Source organism: Sciurus carolinensis, chromosome 6 (assembly GCF_902686445.1).
Source record: "Sciurus carolinensis chromosome 6, mSciCar1.2, whole genome shotgun sequence".
Taxonomy (NCBI): domain Eukaryota; kingdom Metazoa; phylum Chordata; class Mammalia; order Rodentia; family Sciuridae; genus Sciurus; species Sciurus carolinensis.
This window is the reverse complement of record NC_062218.1, coordinates 133,783,960-133,806,555: the sequence shown is the minus strand read 5'-3', so window position 1 is coordinate 133,806,555 and position 22,596 is coordinate 133,783,960. Positions and strand designations below refer to the sequence as shown.

The window sequence follows — 22,596 nt, the reverse complement described above, 5'->3', positions numbered from 1 at the left end:
ATTCATCCATTTCATGTTAAGGAGTCCTCATAACCTAACCATCTCTTATTAGACCCCACCTCCCAACACTGTTGCATTGGGCATCAAGTTTTCAACGCATAAGCTTTGGGGGAAACATTTAAGCCATAATACCACCACATAGCTTAGAGCCTGATGTAAAAATTTTAAACTTGTCAATCCTAAATCTTTAACTCATCCTGCTTTTCCTTTCATGAGGAAACCTCGATAAAGGCTCTGGTTTAAACCTTCCCCTTACTCTTGTCTGCTGCCTTTTGACCACCTGGCTGTCCTTCCTGTGTGGCCCTGTGTGGCATCAAGTGCCTTCTCTGCAGGTACAACACACTTTGTTTTCTGCAGATTTGTCTGTGTCTTTCTTGTGGTTACACTTGACCAGCCAGCACATAAAATAATGCGAAACATATCATTTGTAGGAGGAGGGTCCCATGAAGTGAAAAAGCCAAGGACCCACAAAAGTCAGGTTGCAGCCCTGCCTACAGGTCAGCAAAGAGCTCAGGCTGGGCTGCAGGTGAGGTAAGGATATTCCAAGATGCTTCCTGGAACTCCTGGGGAGGAGGGTTCCAAACTTATGGAGGGCCTGCCTGAGAGGAGAACCAGGACAAGAGGAAAGAGCAAGCTCCCACTAACATCTCAGGTTTAGTGTGCTTCAAGTCAAGTTGAGATTTTTGGTTTCTTGAACCAAGGACTCTGAAATTTTGCTGGGGACAGTTTGCGTTGACTTCCCATTAATCACAAAGGAATTCTGAACTGCTGAAAGCAGAACTGCTGGCTTATTCAGATTTTTAAAAATCAATTATGGGCTTATTCAGATTTCTTATTCCTTCTTATCAGTTTTGATAGTTCTCTTATCCTAGGAAACAGTTACTTTTATCATGTTGGGCTTTTTTCCCCCATAAAGTTCTTGTTAACATCCTCTTAACCTTTAGAGTTTTCTTTATTTCTTAGCCAATTCACTGTTGCAATCCCCTATTGCAGTTGGTAATTTGTTTTATTGTGCTTTTCCTGTTCAGGTCACTCTGTGGTTTCTCTCTTTTAACTGAATTCAGAGTAATACATGTGATAAATTAATTAATTAATTATGGCGCTGGGGATTGAACACATGCTAGACAAGTGCTCTGCCACTGAACTACAGCCCCAGCCCTTACTTTTTTATTTTTGAGAGTCTCATTAAGTTGCCGGGGCTGGCCTTAAAAATCTGGGCTGCTCCTGCCTCAGCCTCCAGAGTAAGTGGGATTACCTGTGTGCACCACCACCTCCTGGCTTTTATATATCAGTGTAGATGGGCTAGTGTTTGTTACATACAATGCCAAAGTCTCACTGACTTTCAAATCTTGTTTATGCTCCATTTCCATTCCCAGTTGTTGGCAGTTTTCTTTTTTCTTTTTTTCTTTTTTTTAAGTGCTGGGGATTGAAACCAGGGCTTTGTATGTGCTAGGCAAGTGCTTTGCCACATCCACAGCCTTTGTTGGCAGTGTTGCTCCATGTAATTCTTCCACAAGGATCTCGGATGACAGAGTCTTTGTTGTTTGAACATTCCTGATCTCTGGGGCAGAAGGAAGAACAGGACATCTATTACTTCTGCTCATATTTAATTGACTAAAACAAGTCACATGACTGCATTTGACTTCCAGGGGATGCAGAAGTGCAATCCAACCATGAGTCTAGGACGAAGAAAACCAGAAATTTCAGTGAGCAACCCTAAAGATGACTAGAACAATATATCCACATGGGATACATCCACACAGGATATCCCCACACAGGATGCATCCATACAGGACATATTCACAGGGAAGACACTCACCTGGGCAACATCCACACAGGATACAACTGCTGCTCAGTGTATGACAGGCTTATGTCCTGATAAACTCACTGTAAGTTGAAAGTATTATTAACCAAAATTGAATAGAATAAACCTAACCTAACAAACACCGCCAGCCATATGGCACACTGGAGAATATTCGTTGTTTACCCATGTGAGCATGTAATCCACCTGAGAGCTGTGGATTGCTGCTGCTGCTGCCCAGCATTGCAAAAGTAGCCTACCTCATAGCATATACTGCTAGCTTGGGAAAAGACCAAAAATCAAAATTTGAAGTATGGTTTTCCTGAATGCATATTGCTTTTGTACTATCATAAAGTAAAAAAATTTTAAGTTGAATCATCCTAAGTCAGGACTAACTGTACACCCACACAGGTGACATTCACATGGGACACATTCACACACAACATAGCCACAAGTTTCAGAGATCAGATCAGTCTTCCCCGCCGTACATTAGCATTTGCACTGGTTTTTGTGTGAAACTAGTTTTCCATTTTTTTGTATTCTTTATGCAAATACAAATAAATGACCATACATTCAAGTTTCCTTTTCCCTCTTTTAACATGGCGGGAAAGATAGTATGCTATATTTCCTGGTTTTTTTTTAGGTTGTTATTTAAAATTAATATCATATTCTGAACACCTTTCATTTTTAGGACACAGCTTCCTCCATCTTCTACACAACAGCACAGCATTCTAGCACACAGATGGAGCATAGTTAATTTAATCAGTACTCTCTAGAGGAACACTTGAGGTGTTACCCACTTTTTTCTATCATACACTATGCTATAAGAAGTAAATTAGTACATGTGAAATTTTGTCCATGAGCTACTGTATTTCTGGAGCTGCAGTAACAAATACCTCAGACTAAGTAGCTTAAAAAACAGAAATTTATTTTCTGACATTCTAGGGACTAGAAGTCTGAGATCAAGGGGTCAGCAGGTTACTTTCACTCTGAAGCTATTTTCTTTGGCTTGCTGATGGACATATTCTTCCTGTGTCCTCACACGGTCTTCTCTCCGTGTGCATCTGTGTCCCAGTTTCCTCTTCTTAGAAAGACACTAGTCGTACCGGATTAGGGTCCACCCTCATGACCTCATTTTACCTTGTTTACTTCTTTCAAGGCCCTGTTTTAGTCAGCTTTTTCGCTGCTGTGACTAAAAGGCCCAACCAGAACAACTGAAGGGGAGGAAAAATTTATCTGGGGGCTCATGTTTCAGAAGTCTCAGTCCATAGGCAACTAACTCCATTCCTCTGGGCTTGAGGTGAGGCAGGACATCATGGCAGAGGAGTTCGACAGAGGGGAGCAGCTCACGTGATGATCAGAAAGCAGAGAGAGAGAGAGACTCCACTCATCAAAATATATACTCCAAAGGCGTGCTCCCAGAGCCCCACCTCCTCTAGACACACCCCACCCGCCTACAGTTACCACTCAGTTAATCCCATCCGGGAATTAATTCACTGATTTGGTTAAGACTCTTATAACCCAATCACTTCTTCCCTAAACCTTCTTGCATGTCTCACACATGAGCTTTTGGGGGACACCACACTTCCAAACCATAACAGGCCCTATCTCCAAATACAGTCACATTCTGGCATATTGATAGTGAGGACTTCAGTATACAAGTTTTGGGGGATACAATTTAGCTCTTCACAACTGCTCTGTCAGGTGGCAGTGGGTTGGCTGGGTTGAAGAGTAAATGCAGTGGAATTTTGATAGATGGAGCATTATGAGGTAATGTTCATATATTTAAGTCCTAACCTCCAATGTGATGACATCTGAAGATGGGAATTTTTTGGATTTAATCAGGGTGAGATGAAAATATGAAAGTGAGGCCCTGGTCTGGTGGAGCTGGTACACTTACAAGAAGCGATATCGAGAATCACAAAAAGAGATCATGTGGGTGTATAGTGAGATTTTTGTAAATGACTGAGACCCTGTGTGTGTTCATATATGGTAAAGATTATACAAAGTTTGGAGAAAACCACAGAAGTGTACAGTTTACCTCAGGGGAGTGGTTGGAGGGGAGGCAAAAAGGGAGAAGTCATATAAGAAAAATAAAAGGAAAAAAATCACACTAAAAAGATCATTAGGATTATGTTAATAGCATTTATGTGGAGGCAACTATCTCAAAACAAATTTTAATAATTTCTGGAAGTAGTCTTATTAAGAGGTTGACAGTGTTTAGGGGTTTCCTTTGTTACTTTTCCAGTATGTTTTAAAGTATCTTAATTAACATTAACAATGATAATGTAAAGGGTTTCCAACTGAATGATGGTTCAATTTTAGATTTTTTTGATTTCATGATGGTGAAAAAGAGCTATGCATTCCATAGAAATTGTACTTCGAATTCTGAGTTTGAATCTTTTCCCAGGCTAGCAATGTGCAATATGATCCTCTCTTGGTTAAGTTAGGTGGATTAAACACATTTTCGGCTTATGATGGATTTATTGAGATGTGGCCCCAATGAAAGTAGAGGAACCACTGTATAAAAATGTATGATTGTGAATAGGGAACATTATTTGACTTGGAAGGAAAGGAAGGAAGAAGGAAGGGAAGAAGGGAGATGAGAGACAAGAAAGAGAGGAGGGAAGGAGGGGTTTCCTTTCGAGCCCAGCTTCTTAGGGTGGAGAGTACTGGAGTGAGTGGTACCCAGCCATATCCTTATTCTCCCTGCTTTCCTCAGCTTCTGCCCTCCTTGGGGTTCCCCAGTGAGCCCCTTTTCTCCCCCATTGCCCAGTGCCTGCCCCTCCCAGCAGATGCCTGGGTCTTCACTGACACGTGCTGCCACCGCCCTGGGTTGCAGCTGGCGGGGCCAGTGGGCCTGCTTCTTCCCAACTGGTAGCACTGACACTGCGGGTGGGTCCTGCTTTCCTGCCCATTGTGGGCAGGGGCTGCTGGGATCATCTGGTTCAGGGTTTTGCACCTGCAAATCTGAGGTTGGTTTTTCTTTTTAGAGCCATTAGAGTTAAACGCCCTCAGCCCCATGACAGTTTGCTTTCTTCTGAATGCTACTCAGGCTGCTGTGCGCATATTCCTGCTGCTTGTGGGGTTTCTGTATTTCTTTCCTATGGTTGCAGTCACAAATGACCACAAACTCAGTGACCTGAAACAACACAAAGGCATGCTCTCATAGTTCTGCAGGTCAGGAGCCCCAGATCAACCTTACTGGGAGAACATTAAGGTGTCAGCAGTCCTTTTGGGATCTCTGGGAGAGTCTGTTTCCTTTTTTTTGTTGTTTTTTTCTGTAGCCGCCTATGCTCCTTCCTCCATCTTCAAAGCAGATCACTCTGCTCTCTGCTTCCATCATCACATCTCCTTCTACTATAATCAAATCTCCCTCTGCCTCTCTTTTTAGAACACTGTGTTTACATTTAGGAATCACGTGGCTGATCCAGGATCATCCTCCCATCTCCATATCTTCAACTTAAACATACCTGTAAAGTCCCTTGTGTCTTTTAGGTAACAGTTAGGGTACCTGGGAAGAGGATGTAGAACACCTTTGGGGGCCACTATTCAGCCTACACAGTCACTGTGGCATTAATTTGCTTATAGTGCATCTGGCTCCTTCTGGCTTTTTTTTTTTTTTTTTTTTTTCTTTTCTTTTCTTCAGAGAGTAACTACTGAAAACACCTTCTTCTGAGGATTCCCATGCTTGTGTGACTTCTCTAAGCTCCAGGTAAGTGCCCCAGTGGCCAGGGTGAAAGGTTCAGTTCATCCTGTCAGGCATGCCCATCTCTCTGGCAGGTTAGAGGCTGCCCCTCTGTCTTTGTCTCAGCACTGACTAAATGCCTGGCATGGGGCAGAATTTCTCAGGTATCTGCTGAACTCAACTGAAGAAACCAGTTCCCCTCTTCCCCCAAAATAGGACTGATCGGCAAAAATTCAGGTCATCCCTCTTCCCACTGGTCCTTTTGTCCTACAGGAGGCATAGATAAAAGTCTGTGCCCTCCTTTCTGGCCTCTTGAAGCCCGGATTCTCCTCCTGGAAGCCCGGATTCTCCTCCTGGATGCTCTCTCAGCCCCGAGGCTTCTCTGGAATGTATACCCAGCAAGTTCAGTTCCAGGGACAGAGAGGAAGTCTGCATTGCTGGGACCTGACCTGACTCACTCCATCTGGCTTGACCAGCAAAAGTTCTAACTTTATTGCTCAGAACTCAGCTATAAGGAACCTCATGACCTCATCTAACCTGAATATGCCTGATATAAGAGCCTGATAGCCTATTCTGGATATTAAAAAAAGAAAAGGGAAAGCAGATATTTATTTATTTTTTTTATTTATTTATGGTGCTAGTAATTGAATCCAGGTCTGGCCTCCAAAACACTGAACTAATAATTTTCTTTTGTTTTAAGTCACCAAATTTGTGGTAATTAGTTGTGGCAGCCCTAGGAAACTGAGATTTTGAGTAACTTGATCTCCAAGTCTGAGTCTTTTTTTTTTTTTTTTTTAAATATTTTTAGTTGTAGAGGGACACTATACCTATATTTATTTATGCGGTGCTGAGGATCGAACCCAGTGCTTCACAGGTGCTAGGCAAGCGCTCTACCATTGAGCCACAACTCCAACCCACAATGCTCAGTCTTAACATCTGTAAAATGGAATGATTATATTCAGCATTCCCTCTTCATAAAGTTATTGAGAGGATTAGAGATAATATATATTAATATTCTTTGTGAGTTGAAAGGGGACTATAAGAAAGCCATAAATCATATTATACTGTTATTAACATGATTTAGTTATGTCTCTTGGAGCTTTTAGTAGTAGCTTATTTTATTTTATTTTTTTGGTAGTACTAGGTCTTGAACCCAGGGCTTGGTGCAAGTTAGGCAAGTATTCTGCTACTGAGTTACACCCCTAGCACCAGTAGTTTAATTTTTAAGTGAGTGGAAAATTAAGCCCAGATCAAATCACACAGCATTTTTGGATGGATGCCATTTGAAAACATGTGGACATCATCCTTAGGATCCTCTTAGGGTCCCAAACCCAACTGCTATAGATTGAATGCTTGTGTTCCCCTTGCCCCCCAATTTATATATTGAAATCTAATCCATAATGTGATAGTAATGTGTTGTAGTTCATTTTGTGTTACTATAATACAACCAACAAATCATACACCAGTTCATGAAGAAAATAAGTTTATTTTTCATACTTCTGGCAGTTGGGAATTCTAATATCAAGGTGTTGGCATCCAGTGAAGAGCTTCCTTCTGTCATGACATGGCCAGGGACATCACATGGCAAGAAAGTAAGTGTGCGAACCCATAAATCCTGCAATGGAACTCCATCTCAGGACCTCGTCTAACCCAATTACCTCCTAAAAGCCTCACCTCCACATACTATGGGATTTTTTTTTAACAGATGAATTCTGGGGAGGCACATTCAATATATTACCAGAAAGGGGTCCTAGGAGGTCCCCAGAAGGGGGAAGGGGACCTCAATTCATCCCTTCTTTTTTATAAAATATATTTTAGTTGTCAATGAACCTTTATTTTATGTATGTGTACGTGGTGCTGAGAATTGAACCCAGGGCTTCACAAATGCCAGGCAAGTGCTCTACCACTGAGTCACAACCCCAGGACCCATCCCGTCTTGATGTTTGCCACAGGAAGGAATTTCAGGATGTATCAAAAGAGGCACAAAGATTTATTGAAGAAGCAAAGATATTTATTTAGGAAATCAAGCAGTAGTACAGGACTCACTCAAGGGAGAGGGATATTTTTGAAATCTTAGACTGTCATTTTTCAAGGGAACTGTAAATAGTGAACAGGAGAAGGACATAGTGGTAATAACATGGGTCTGGTGAGCTCAGTTCTCTTTGGTTTTTTGTTTTGTTTGATGCTGGGAATTGAACCCTGGGTCTTGCTCATGCTAGGCTGGCACTATAGCATGAAGTCATATTCCAAGCCCTCAATTCTCTCCTGGGGCACAGGGCAGGTCACAGTAGTCTGGTTCTTTAGGATCTCTAGGTTGATGTCATTCAATCATCCAATCTTGATGTTTGGAAATACCCATACCATAAATCTCTAACAATTTCTCTTTGCTTTATTTAGTCTAAAGAAAATATGCCAGTGATGTATATAGGCAGTAATCATCTGGACTCATAATACTCTAGGAATCAAGGGCTTTTTAAGAATTTAGACCTGGAGAAAAACAGGCTTGGGAGTAAAGATGAGTGGATTCGTGGAATTTCTCAGATTTGAAGTTATAATTTCTTTCCCCTTCCCTGTTAGTCTCATTTCTACCTATCTCTGTTTCTTCTGTTCTACCTAAAATCCATAACAGATGGTAGTCAGAAATAGGATCTTTGGAAAGTGATTAGGTCATGACAGTGGAGCTCTCATAAATGAGATTAGTGCCTTCATAAAAGAGGCTACAGAGCACTCCCTCACTCCTGTGACATGAGGGTACAGTGAACCAGGAAATGAGCCTTCAATACAAACTGAGTTTGTTGGCACTTGATCTTGGACTTTTGAGCCTCCAGAACTATGAGAAACAAGTTTCTGTTGTTTGTAAGCCACCCAGTTATAGATGCTTGAACAGACTAAGATACCAACAGACCACAACCCAGGTGGGTCACATGCATGTATGAGAAACCACAGGAGATGTGTATAACTGCTGTGAGGATATATGGTCAGAACTGGCAGATGGTGCAGCTTTTCAAGAACACCCAGAAATCCAAATTGTTGCTTATAATCTCCCAATTCTAAATGTTTATCAGCAAATTAACTAAATTGCAACTATCATGGTGGCCAGGTAAGTGGGGTTTTAGACTAGGATCTGGGTCCATTGCTTTGTACTTTTCCGTGGCAAGTGGCTTTAACATTATGCTCTGCAAAGCTCAGGCTGCTGTTTTCTCAATGTGGGGACTGTGGCCACCTATGTCAGCAGCACTTGGGGACACAGGTCACCAAAATGACTCTCAGGTCTATTCCAGATCCCTGAGCCCAAGTCCTAGGGTGGGGTTCAGAACACTGTCTCTGCCAAAGTGTCACAGTGGTGGTACCTTTACCTGCTGGATTTGGCTGGTTGGTGGGGTCCCAGGCATTCCAGACGTCCAGAACTGTCAAGCCCTAATCAGTGTGTTAAACCAAATTTGATCTGAGGATGCCTCTGTATTTGAGTCCTTGCGTATTGAACCATAACCTAACTTAGTATGTAAACTACCTGAAAACCTAGCTAGGAATCCACTCTTGTAATAAACAGCTGAATCTCAGCCAAATCACAGGTGCTGTCAATCACAGATGGCCAATTGATTCAAATAAGGCAAATAGTGAACTGTCACCAATTAAACTGTCTCCAAACCTCACTCCCATTTTCAGTCCAGAGTGCCCTCTGACTATGTTGCCTCTAGGAGTTCTTTGAACCTGTTCTGGTTCTGAGAGCTGCCTGATTCACCCATCATTTTTTTCTCAATTAAGCTCTGTAAAATTTAACTTGTGCAAGGTTTTTTCCTTGTAACAGGTGTCATATCTGGAATTTATATGACACAAGAATTCTTTTAGAGAACAACTCTATCTGATAAATAACATTAGATGCCAATTTGGAAGAGGGAGGCATTGAACCCACAGCAGCCAGAGTGATCTTCATCTTTTTGAGAATGATCCAGTTGTGTCACTTATATTCTTCCATCCTCCAGCAGCTCCCTGTACACCCCAGAGTCCAGTCCCCATCTGAAGATGGCCTGAGGTCCTTGCTCTCTGGGTCCTTCAACATTTCTGCTGTCATTCCCCAACATTCCTCTTTCCCATTTGCTCAAATGTCACTTTCTCAGTAAGGCCTTCCTTGGCCTCCCTGTGTAATGTAGCCCCTCCAAACTCTCTCCTCTCTTTGCTTTATTTTCCTTCCTAGCCCTTATACCAACATTATATCTAGGATATTTTGTCCCTACTGCATCCCTAGTGGACAGTGCCTAGCATAGACTAGACTTTGAATAGCTATTTGTGAACCAAATGAATGATAATATGGCAGTTGTTCTGCCTCAGGGCCTTTGCATGGTTGGTACATTTGCCCAGAATGTCCTTTTCCCTAGTTGAACCTCTGTTTGGTCACTTCTTATCACTCAGGTGTCTTTAACTTCGAAGAGATTTACCTACTATCTCACCTCCCAGTCCTTCTTTATCACTATTTTATTTCCTTTTCTTGTAAATTGAGATATGATAATTCAGATAACATACAAGTTTACATAACATAAAATTCATAATCTTAAAATGTAAAATCAGTGATTTTGAGTTGCACAACCATTATTACTACCAAATTCCATAATATGTCCACAATCCACACACAAAGAAAGTCCATTCTCATCAGCAGTCATTCTTCAGCCTCCTGCCCCAGTCCCTGGCAATCATTAACTAATTCTGTCTCTGAATTTGCTTGTCCTGGTTGTTTCCTATAAATGGAATCATACGATATATAACCTTTTGTGTCTGGCTTCCTTTATTAAGGATAATGTTTCCAAGGTTCATCCATATTGTAGCATGTATTAGAACTTTCCTTTTTATGGCTAAATAATATTCCATTGTATGGCTACAGCACATTTTGTTTACCCATCCACTCATTAATATGCTTTTTGTTGGCTGGAGTTGTGGCTCAGTGGTAGAGCACTTGCCTGGCATGTGTGAGGCCCTGGGTTTGATCCTCAGCACCACATAAAAATAAATAAAATAAAGATATAAAAATATTTTTAAAAATATGCTTTTTGTTTTCATTCCCCATGAAAACATGTCTGTTTTCAACATGTTTCACATGTTGTTATTTGTGTATAAGTTTGTGTGTGAATGTGTATTTTCAGTTTTCTGGCGTGTATACTTGGAGTGGAATTTTTGGATCACAAGGTGATATTTAATTTTCTTTAGCACTTGTATTACATTTTTTTTTTTTTTTTTTTTGTGGATGCTGGGGATAGAACCCAGGGCCTTGTGCTTACAAGGCAAGCACTCTACTGACTGAGCTATCTCCCCAGCCTCTGTATTACTTTTTGAAATTAATACTGGGATTGCTTGTTTATTTCTTACATCTGTTGTGTCTGGGACTAGTGTGAGGTGGCTTGACTCTGATGCAAAATTAAACAGTGCCAAAAATTTCAGTCATCCTTATAAATAATATTTAAAAATTTTAATTCACACATTATAATTGTACATATTTATGGACTACGGTGTGATAATTTGATATACCTATACACTGTGCAATGATCAAAACAGAGTGATTAGCATTTCAAAGACGAGGTCAATGTGCTGGAGTCTGAAGCAAAAGGAAATGTCTAATCCTGACTTTAAAATGTTGATATTTGTTCATGGATTTTTTTTGCTTTAAATTGATTCTTTAAAAATTATTGCATTTAAATGTTATTAATCTTGATGACTGAGTTTTTGACACACCATACTAAATTTTGCACAGAAGGTGAGTAAGGTCCCTTGTCACCCAAATCCCTTTTGGGTTTCATCTCCAGCACACTCAGCAGGCTCTCCAAAGTGCAGCTCTGGCTGATGGCAAGGATTGCTTGTGAAAGGGTACATGGTTAGTTTTGACTTCCTGGCAGCTCTCATGAGACCTGCCCTCAGCCTCAGGGAGGGCTGCATAATGGGAAGAATAGTTTCCAGGGCATCTTGGGGGAATACGGACACAGGTAGGTTGGTGCTGGGTGAGGGAGGAAGAGCTGAGGCAGTGGATGCCATCTAACGCCTAGCATTCGGCCTGGAAAAGCTGACCGTAGTTTTAGAGTCCAGGTGGCCTAAACTGCCCTCCAGGCGTGTTAAAGATTTAATAGGGGGTGACTGAGGGTGAGCGCCCCCTAGTGACTCTGAGTAACACCACCTGGGCCTTGGTGAGCCTCCAAAGTAACCCAGGTGCAGGAGACGACAAAACCGTCAGTAATCAGCATCAATATTTTAATGTAGGATAAATATTTTAAATATTTTAATGGCTGGGCTTCTGTTTTTGCAAATTAATTTTTACTGAAAATTTGGCAAAAGTAGAGAGCAAAAGTCTCTGGTGTCTGTCACAGAAAGATACCACCAAGTGGACTGGGTATTGACATAAACTTCTGGGAAAGTAATTTGTCAACTTTTATTCAAATGTAAAACCTCCTTCTTTGGTGCTATCACTGCATTTAAAAAATCGCACCTACTTTCCATTGAATTAAATATAGAGTGTGGTAGGAGACACATTATATTTTAGTCTTGTTTAGGCGTTTAAATAAACTATCCCCTATCCTGTTATTCTCACCTACCCAACGTATCCCGTCATTAATAGAAGAATGACTGAATACATTGAGGGTTACTCACACTTGGAAAAAAAAAAAAAAACTGAGCTGGATATGGTGGTACACACCCGTAATCCCAGTGGCTCAGGAGCCTGAGGCAGGAAGTTCAAGTTCAAGTTCAGTCACAAGTTCAAGGTCAGTCTCCTCAACCTAGCAAGACCATGTCTCAAATAATAAGTAAAAAGGACTGGGGACATAGCTCGGGGGTAGAGTGCCCCTGGGTTCAATCTGCAGTCCCAGAGGAGGAGGGGAGCTTGAAATAGATCTGTATCTATTACCTTAACAAAAAAGAGCAAGCTGTAATGTGTACTATTTGGTTAAAAACTGCTTTGCCCCTCTGCCTAACTGTCTTCTCATCTGTATACGTTTATGTGAACAAAGAGAAAGATGAAAAAGGATACCATTAGACTGCTAGTACAAATTAGCTAAATGGTACATACAAGGGTAGGAGCAGAGGAGTGGTATCAGTTCTTCTGTGTCAGAGCCTTGGGTTTCAGCGCCAACTTCTTCCTCACTGCCTGCCTTCTTCCCGTTGATCCCCAACCCACTTCTTTAATACATTTCTACCACTTATGCTTTATCCACCCATCCATGAATCCATGAATCAATTCATCCACTCAGACAAGCCTCCTTCCTCACTTGTCCTTTGCTGGCCACCCTGTCCTCAGCTATTCCTTCTCTTTCCCACCTGGCACACTGACCACAGGGTTATCTTTCTGGAAAACAATGTGATCTATCAGGGACCATGACTCTTCAATAGCTCCCAAGGGCTTAGGGGCTCAGAGCCTATTCCTCTACATGTACCAGTCACTTACTTTGCTTCCCATCTTCTCACTCTCTATAGTGGTTTGTTTTTTTTTTGGGTGGTGCTGGGGATCAAACCCAGGGCCTTGTGCTTGCAAGGCAAGCACTCTACCAACTGAGCTATCTCCCCAGCCCAGTGGTTTGTTTCTTAACTGTCTCACAAAGGCCCATATGCTGAAAGTTTGGTTGCCATCATGTGGCACTATGGGAAGAGGCGGAACCTTTAGGAGTTGGGGCTTATTTGGAAGGAACTTGGGTTATTGCCAGGTACCCTTGAAAGGGATACTGGGATTCCTGGGGCCTTCCTCTCTTCTGTTTCCTGGCCACCATGAGGTGAACAGGGTTCCTCTGTCTCATGCTTCCATCATGATATACTACTGCCTTTCCACAAGCCTAAGCAATGGGACCAAGCAACCATGGGCTGAAAACTCTGCAACTGTGAACCAACACACATTTCCTCTTTAAAACTGATTATTTCAGGTATTTCTTCACAGCAATGGAAAGCTGGCTGACATACACATACACCTGCCATTTGGCCATTGGACATTTCCCAGAGCTCTTTGAAAGATAATTTTGCTGGGTATAAGAGTCTAGGTTGACAGGTTTGTTTCTTCTTTTCTGTCTTGCTTTTCCCCTATATAATTGCACTGCTTTCTAGTTCCAATGTCTCCGATGAGAAATCAACTGTTAATGTGATTGGGATTCTCTTATACATAAATCATTTTTATTTTGTTGTTTTCAAACTCTTTTCTCTGATGTCTATATATGAATGTCTTTGAGTCTATCCTAGTAGGAGTTTGTAGAGTTTCTTAAATGTAGAGATTAATAATTTTTATCAAATTTGGGAAGTTTTCAGTTATTATATAAATTTTTTCCTGCTCCTTTCTCTCTTCCCTTTTCTTCCACTATTCCAGAACATTATGCAAATGTAGATGAGATTAATGGTATCAACATTTTTATGAGATGATATTCATTTTTCTTTATTCTTTTTTCTCTTAGTTCTTCAAATAGCATAATCTGTATCGATCTATCTTCAAGTTTGCTGATTCTTCTGCCAGTTCAAACCTGCTGTGTAGCCACTCCAGTAATATTTTTCCATTTTAGTTATTGTATTTTCAACTTCAGATTTCCATTCAATTCTTTTAAAAATAATTTTATCTCTTTATCAGTATTCCATATTTGATGAGACATTCTCATCACTTTGCTTTATTTCTTTAAGCACAATTTCAATTAGTTCTTTAAACATATTTGTAATAACTGCTTCAAAGTCCTTGTATGTTAAATCTGGCATATGAGTCCTCTCACAGGCAGTTTGTGTTGCCTGCTTTCCCCCAATGCATAGTCAGATGTTCCTGTTTCTTTTCATGTCTTGTATTTTTTGGTTGGACACTGGACATTTTAGAAAATTTAGCAACTCTTTGATTGCCCCTTCCCCAGGCTAGTTGTCATTATTTCCTTGTTTATTTGTTGTTTGATGACTTAGCTGGACTATTTTCCTGAAGTCCATTTCTCCTGCAGTGTGAAACTTCTGATGTTGCTCTTTAGGCACAAATGTACACAGTCATTCTGGTAAGACAGTGGTTTGAACAGGGTTCTCTTTGACTCTGTCCCTATCTCTCTGTTAGTTATCTGTTTTTGCTGTTATCATGTCAGTTGTTACATTCCACTGATTGCTAGATGATCTCTCTGCTCTTTACAACAATATCCTGGGACATAAATTGTTGTGAAGTTTGATCCAATTAAATGCAGGCTCCTTTTCAGGATAATTTTCCAGATAAGTCTTTCAAATTCATTCTTCTTATCCAGGAGGGTTCCTTGTGGCTGTTTTTTTTTTTTTTCCCCCTCCATAGTTGTCTTTGGTAAACCAGCTGGCTTATGGCTCAGCTTATTAGTCTTACGAAATTACTGGTTTCCTGTTAATTGCCTACCACCAAAATCTCTAAAGTTTCTGTGAGTCCTCTTAGGCTTGAACTTCCCTATACTTCAAATAAAGTCAGTTCCTTTTGGGGAAAGCTTAGGAACTGTTTGTTCTTATGTCTTGCTTTCTCCTCCCCTTTTGATAAAATCTTTGAGTCTCTTCTCCATAGTAGGTATTAGGGACAGTGACCCTCTTTCTCAGAGGGATACCTTGCTTTCTGAGCGGAGCATTAAGTGGGGATTGTAGCCTCTCATCTTCTTCTCTTTCTTTTCCCAGAACTGTACTTCCACTCTGAGTGAGTTGGGAAGAGAGTGATCAGGGTCCTCATAGTCTCAGAATTAAGTACCTGGGGCACAGCCTCCACTCTGTGAATGGGAACTAAATGGGGGAAGGGAGCCGCTGACCCCTTACTTGTACTTACTTAGAATTTAGTCCTTGCAACACATAGCTGGGGGGTAGGTGATAAATGCCAGCAGCTTGTCTCTCCTGTAGAGGTATGGTGGCCAGCGACTGGTAGCTACGTGTTCAAAGCTATTCCCACCTGGAGCTGGAGCTTCTGTCATTAGTAAGGAAGTGGCCATGGTTCAAATGTAATAATGCTCACTGTTTTTTGAGTTTTAGTAGACTTTCTTAAGTTGATTTTTCTTCATTTGCTCTATGCTTCTAAGACAATTTCCAGGGAAATTTTAAAAAGTAATTTTTACCACTTACCCTTGATTTTTTGAAGAGTTGGTTCATGGAGCTTCTTACACCACCATTCCAGAAGCAGAAGCTACAGACTCTGAGATTTCTGTTTCTGATTCCTAGAGGATATTCTTCATTTTGACTGACCTGAGGAGTCTCACATGGCCCTCCCCTCCAAATCCTCTGTCCTCAGGACATTTCCTCCTCTGTGTGACTGGAATGATATTATTTTTGGAGGGAGATCACATTTGAGAGATAAATCTATCTTTTGCTGTTCCTGTTCTTCCTCTTTCCCATTTCCTTCCTCCTCATTCTGGGCACATAGCTCTGTCACAAGGTCACAGGCCCTCTCATGCTTGGAAGTTTCGTCCCATCTTCTAACATGAATTACTGTGGGTTTGTGTGTGTGTGTGTGTGTGTGTGTGTGTGTGTATGTGTGTGTGTGTGGTGTGTGTGGTGTGTGGTGTTCGTGTTTGAACTCAGGACCTTGTGCATGTTAGGCAAGTGCCCTACTATTAAACTACAGTCCCAGTTCCAAATCACTGTAATTTTGAGGGGTTGAAAATATGCTTGAATTGATTTTTGGATATGATTTAGAGAATCTTTTTAAGATTAAAGTTTTATTGAAGTATTACTTAAAATGATTTATAGTGTTAAAGGCTTTTAACAGAAGCTGCTATCCCTTGTCTCCCCTTCCTTCCTTTTTCTCCCCTCTTAATTGCTCATTCTAACAGCTTTGTATACTACTGCTTCTTATACTTCCTTTTAAAAAATTCTCCATCTAGGGCTGGGGATATAGCTCAGTTGGTAGAGTGCTTGCCTTGCAAGCCCAAGGCCCCGGGTTCAATCCCCAGCACCGCAAAAAAAAAAAAAAAAAAAAAATTCTCCATCTATAGTTACAGGATGGTCACACCTGCCAGCAAACTCTCAGTTCAGGCTTCTGCTGGAATCTCTATCCTCCTACTTCCTCTACTCCACTCTGGGTGTTCTTCTGCTACCATCTAGCTGTCCCCATAGGACTGCCTGTTCTTTCTCCTTGTGTTGGATCCCCATGATTGCTGATCCTCTTCATCTTTCTTGATTCATTTCTCATTTTGGTGGCATGTATCTTGCTGTAGGAACACAATCCTTATACCAAGCATTGGCGAAGTTGTGTGGGATGCTCCTGGACCATGCTGGTGGTAGGCCAGTGCAGCCATCATGGTATCATGGGTACCTTTTTGTATCAGTATATAAAGCATCCTCATTACAGCTGCAGATGGTTTACTTAAATCGGTCCCTATTTATGGACATGTGAGTTGTTTCCAATCTTTTGTTGTCAAACAGTGCTGCAATGAATAGCCTTATGAAGATGGATAAGTATGATGGTTAGATACAGCACTAGAGGTGAAGTAGCCACATCACAGCATTTACGTATTGGTAATTTTGATGGAAATTCTTTGGCTACTGTGTTTTCCCCCAAGTGAAAAACTTGATGCCCAAGGTGGTAGTATTGAGAGGTGCCATAGAACCTTTAAGAGATGGGGTCTAGTGGGAGGCACTTAGGGAGATTCAGGACCCTACTCTCTCTCTCATGTGACCCCTTGGTAGTTCTCACTGGAGATTCCTTTCTCTGGCTAATTGTTTGAAATGTGATTGCTCACTCCCCGACGTGTACTCCCATCATTGCAATCTGCCCTGATGTGACCCAGCCAAGGGGCTCCTTGCCAGAACTGAGTGGATGCAGTGCCATGCCCTTGGGCCTCCAGAACTGTGAGCTAATTAAACCTCTTTACTTAATAAAGTTAACTGCTTCTGGTGTTTTGTATAATGATGAAAAGCTGACTAATAGACTGCCAAATTCATGTCCACAGGTATGTATCAATTTACGTGGCAAACAGCAATGCACAGAGAACTAGAGGTGGCTACCTTCCTGAGATAAGTTGCTGGTCACAGTGGAGATGCTCTGCTATGGTCTGAATGTTGTTGTAACTCCAAAATCTATATATGGAACTTAATCCCCAAGGGGTCTTTTAAAAGAAACAAAAGGGAGTGCCTTTGCCTCTTCTGTGATATGAGGACACATAGAAGGTGGGATGACACTTTCATGAGGAATGAACTCTCATCTGATACTGAACTTGCTGGTGCCTTGGTCTTGAACTTCCCAGCCTCCAGAACTGTGAGCAATAAATTTCTGTTGTTTTTAAATTACTCAATCTAAGATATTTTTCCAGAACAGACTAAGATGCACCTTCTCATAAGGAACTGATAGAGTAGGGAGTTTCTGGTGAGTAGCAATGTTGGGGTGGGGCAGGGGCTTCAGAGGATCCATGGATTAATCATGTGAAAATGAGTTGATTCTGGTCCTCAGCCAGGCCGAGGGCCCTGAAGACAAACCCCAGTGCAGCTCTGATTCTGGAGGCTACTAAGAGAGAGTACTAGGTAACAAAGACAAGACCACAGCTATTATGGTTTAGATATGAGATGTCCCCCTAAAGCTCATGTGTGAGACAATACAAGAAGGTTCAGAGGAGAAATGATTGGGCTGTGAGAGTCTTAACCCTATCTGTGATTTAATCCCCTGATAGGGATTAAGTGAGTGGTAACTGAAGTGGTAGGGTGTGGCTGGAGGAGGTGGGAATTGGGTGTGGCATTGGGTATCTATTTGTACCTAGTAAGTGGAGTCTCTCTCTCTCTCTCTGCTTCCCCAAGATGCAAGCTGCTTCCCTCTGTCACGCTTTCTGTCATGATGTTCTGCCTCACCTTGAGCCCCAAGGAATGGAGCTGGCCTTCTATGGACTAAGACCTCTGTAACCATGAGCCCTCAAATAAACTCTTCCTCCTCTATAATTGTGCTGGTTGGGTCCTTTTAGTCACGGCAGTGAAATAGCTGAATAAATCAACTGCCATGTTCCCTCCCTGGTGCCTGCAGCATGACTGAATTAGGTAGCTCCAAACCCTGAGCTGCGTGTCAATTTGCATCACCTGGCACCGTGCTGGGCCTCAGGACATCATTCTCAGGCACCATTTTTGCTGTTGCCACTTGTCTCAGCATTGCAGCCTCTGCCCCGTGGAGCCCCTGTGGACTCTCCCTTCTGGCTAGACATAAGGACTGGAGCCAGGACGACAGGAGGACAAAGGCGCCTTTGCAGGGAAAGGCCATGAGTCCTGGATGTGGCTAAGGGACAGACCATGTGGCTATGAGCAAGGCCCACCCTTTTTTGGCCTCCAAGGCCGCACCAGGAGAAAGGGTACAATGATCTCCACCTGGGTGGAGGCTCCTGGGTAGATCTTCTTGGTTTTACCAGGGCCTGGCACAAGCAGTTGCTCAGAGAAGTAAACAATTTTGAGGGCCCCTTGGATGGTCCTTAAGTACAAACATACTTAGCCTGAGTTCCCTCAACACTGTGGTTTCTACAGGTCTGGCTGTAGGCTGCCTCCTCTTCCGGCTCTGGACCCTCCTGCAGTTGGGGGTGAGCCCTGGAGAGTCTAGGTCTTACCTTTACATCTTCCCCTGATGCCTGTTCTATGCTAGGTCACTGAGGGGCTGACAGGCATTGATGAGAGGGCTTCTATTGTAGCAGAGATACCAGACCTGATTAAAAAATGAAATTATAAGAACATTATGATCAAGAACCAATGTCTGGGTAAAGGGTTAATTTTAACCCTCCCCTCTGTCAGCCTGGATGCTAGGGCTAATTAACCATGGGTCCCTATCCATTGGATTGTAAATAACTGTCTCTAGGAGTCTCCCTTTCAAAATGTAAAGCCTGTGACAGGTGCCTGTAAAAAGGGTCATTTCATCTTATACTTTGAAACTTTCCAAACTCTTTGGGAATGTAGCTACATCACTTAATTGCTAGGCCAGTTAACTGCTGTCTAAACTACAACCTTGTTGACTTAGTTCTTAGAAATCTCTCTTTGGGAGATAAACTGAAGTCACCTTGAGTCTGTGAAGGTCACTTCACAATATCACTCGTAGATGTTTTACTGTTTGTTTTACACTTGTGAACTATTTATGGTAAAATCTCTGTGTATGGTCTCTGGCCACGTAGACCAAGAATTCAAACCCACCAATGTTGTAATGGTTAAGAAATGATGACAAATTTTCCTATAAAACTCCATGCAACTTCAGCTCGGGCCCAGAACTGCAGAGCACTAGCTCATCTGGGTCTGCCAGCATACATAAACCTGAGTTCTCCAACTCTCCCAGTGATGTCTGGTCCCTTGCTGAGAGTGATTTTCATGACACTATCAGAAACTGTTTCAAGAAGACAGTCCTGCACCTGAAGTTGCAGCTTTGACTAGATTGACAAAGTGGGGAACAGCAGTACCAACAGCGTGTGCAAGACCAGAGGAGTGGAAAAGTGCACACCGTTTCCTTTGAAATGGGGTTGGTGAGAACAGGCCTTATCTTTCACAAATGCTGATAGGATTTGACCTGCCTCTCCATCTAACCCCTGATGTTTCAATCTCAGTGGGCCTGTACTGTTTTCTTATGTTTCCCACAGCTGGGAAGGAGGTTGCTGATGGGGAGGATTGAGTTGGGGCCTTGGTCTCTAGGGCAGGAGTGGAGAAGCAAGGCTGTGGGGAGGCATTTTGAGGTTGGCCTTGGAGAGAGAGCTAAGATGTTAGGCCTGGGTGAGGAACTGCCTGAGGCAGGGAGAGGGCATCTTGGTCAGTTGCCCCCAGGCCTCCCAAGCTCAGGATTCCAGAGTTTCCTCATAGGCCCCTGAACCAACTAACTCAGGAGTAAGGAGGTAGAACCAGGTGATCAGCATGGTCTTGTCTCTTGGGATGGCGGGGGAACCCCCTGTCTCCTATTCCTGCAGCTGGAGCAGGAGACAGTCTCCTCTGGTTGAAGGTAGGCTCTGGGCATTGGTCTTGTACCTGCTAAGCCCACCCTAACTATATACTGCTTACCTCAGATACTGACAGGCAATACTTGGTATGATTAGGAAGCAGGGACGGTCCCTGCGGACATCTGAAGGGAGTCTTTTCTAATGTTGCCCAAGGGATGCCAGGAACTGAGAGATAATTTTGGGTAGGGATAGGGAAATGAGGAGATGACTCTAGATAGCTCATGGAATTCTTAAGACTTCTTGGGTTTGGCCCCAACAGCCCCACTTCAGGCCCCCATTTGGAGTAGGACATCAAGTGTGGAGGGGCAGGGAGCCTGGGCTCAGCTCAAGCCATTTCCTGCTCTGTCACCCAGCCATCTGTACTTCTTGCCCTTTCTGTGGTCTCAGGTGGAAAAGGGGACAGTTGATTGTGCACGGAGCAGGTTCCGATTCAACCCTAATATGTAGCACTGCCACATCTCTGCCAGGGTTCTGGCTCCTGGGTCCTTCTGGGGCCTTATTGAGGTCCTGGTTCATCAGGCACAGTTCCCTGAGTTGGGTGAGGCACTCATAGCTCCTGGCTATCTTTTCCCTGCCTGTCCCCCAGATGGGACCCAAGGCCAAGTCAAGTCTCATTCTGGGTGGGTCCCAGCCATTGAAGGGCCTAACATGGACAGGAACCAGGTAGGGTGGGCCAGTGCATCTCAACACTCCATCTACTTCCCACACCTGCATCCATACCCAGCAGTCCTTGACCAGCAGAGAGGGTGCATATTGCACTCCATGACTTTCTGACTAGGTGAACTCATCACAGGCCAGGTGGGGCCTCAGCTGCTCCACAGCTCATTTGCTTCCTGGTTCAGTATCTGACGGACTAGAAATACAGACTGGGTAAGGATTGTGGGGGAGCCTCAATTGGTTTTATCATCACCCTCTCTGTACAAGAGGCATTTGAACACATACAGGTCAGTTGGTATCCATTCACCAAAGGTTTACTGAGCACCTAATATGCACCAGGCTATGTCAGCATGACATGGGGGTCTATGGATAGGAAATGGCCACCACACCCTACCCTTGAATGTCAGCTACAATATTCTGGGGGTTGAGTTGACCTGTGCCTTGACTGAATACTACCTAAGGCCCAAGGGTCTGTGACTCAGTGTGGACATGGATATCCAGGATTTATGAAAATGTGTTTATACCAACTCTAAAGTTTACAAGGGAACTAGGCAACAGTATTATTGTCAACTTTATGACCCAAGTGTGTCCTGCTGACCTGTTTCACAGCTATGTCCTGCTGACCTGTTTCACAACTGTCACCAGAAAGTTATCCTGATACCAGCAGGATCAAGAAAGGGAAGGGTACGTGGGACTGCAGAGACAAGCCCATTGGGAGGGACAGGGTAGCAGTCCATCAGCAGAATGGCAGGGGCCACTGGTAGGCTCTGAGTTTGTATAGGCATAATTCACATTATGTCACAATGCCTGCTCCCAACCAACTGGCGACAAACTGTATGGACCTGTGTGGTGCATGTCACTCAGCAAGATAATGAGATTGCATTTGCTCCATTCTCTGGGATAGCACCATGTCCTTTTCCAGGATGGACAGACTGACTGGCAACATGGCCTCCACTGTCCTTAAGGCAGGGTGTTGCCAAGGCATGTGACACCCACATGTCTGGGGGCCCTGTCTGGTCTGCCAGGGCTGAAGTCCCACAAAAGGTTTCCAGTGCCCATGTGGCTATTGTGGTGGGCACCGGGCCACAAGGTCTCGGTTTGCAAAGTAGTGAGGCACTGCTTCTGCCTCCGACAACTGGGCCATTTGAGGCGGGGCTATGGATGGCCTCTGCTGGCTCCATCTCTTCCTCCTTCTTCAGCTCAGGGCTTCTCATGTCTTTCCCAAAATAGAAGATCTGTGGATTTAAACATGCCAGAAAGTGATGAGAGTCCCAGCCCTGATTACTCCCCAGCACAGACCACCTTCATAGCACACCAGAGGATGTTTGGCAAATCTTTTTAACTCAGTCCTCACAGTCCATTGCTGTGACTCATTTCTGATCTCCATTCAGTTGTGTTAACAAGCAGAACCAACAGGAGATGGTGTGTATATTTTGCATTCTGGACAGGGAGTTTGGGGCCCTGGACACATATCTTGACTGTCCAAAGAGGCAACCACTAGCTATGAGTGGTCATGGACTTACTCTAACCCTTGAGTTCTGTCCCAAACCCTATGAACTTGGGCTGATTCTGCCTCCTGTGTATGGGCTGGCCAACCC

General features: G+C 43.1%; 1 protein-coding gene across 4 annotated transcripts in view; it reads right to left on the bottom strand.

The window, feature by feature from the left end:
* Positions 1-21,228: 21,228 nt before the first annotated feature.
* Rasgef1c (RasGEF domain family member 1C) overlaps positions 21,229-22,596 on the bottom strand; it is a 101,195-nt gene continuing 99,827 nt past the window's right edge. For all 4 annotated transcript variants that reach the window (XM_047555956.1, XM_047555958.1, XM_047555959.1 and 1 more), the window contains one exon: positions 21,229-22,233. In XM_047555956.1, coding sequence (XP_047411912.1) covers positions 22,209-22,233 — 25 coding nt within the window. In that variant the 3' untranslated portion in view covers positions 21,229-22,208. The remainder of the gene's footprint in view (positions 22,234-22,596) is intronic.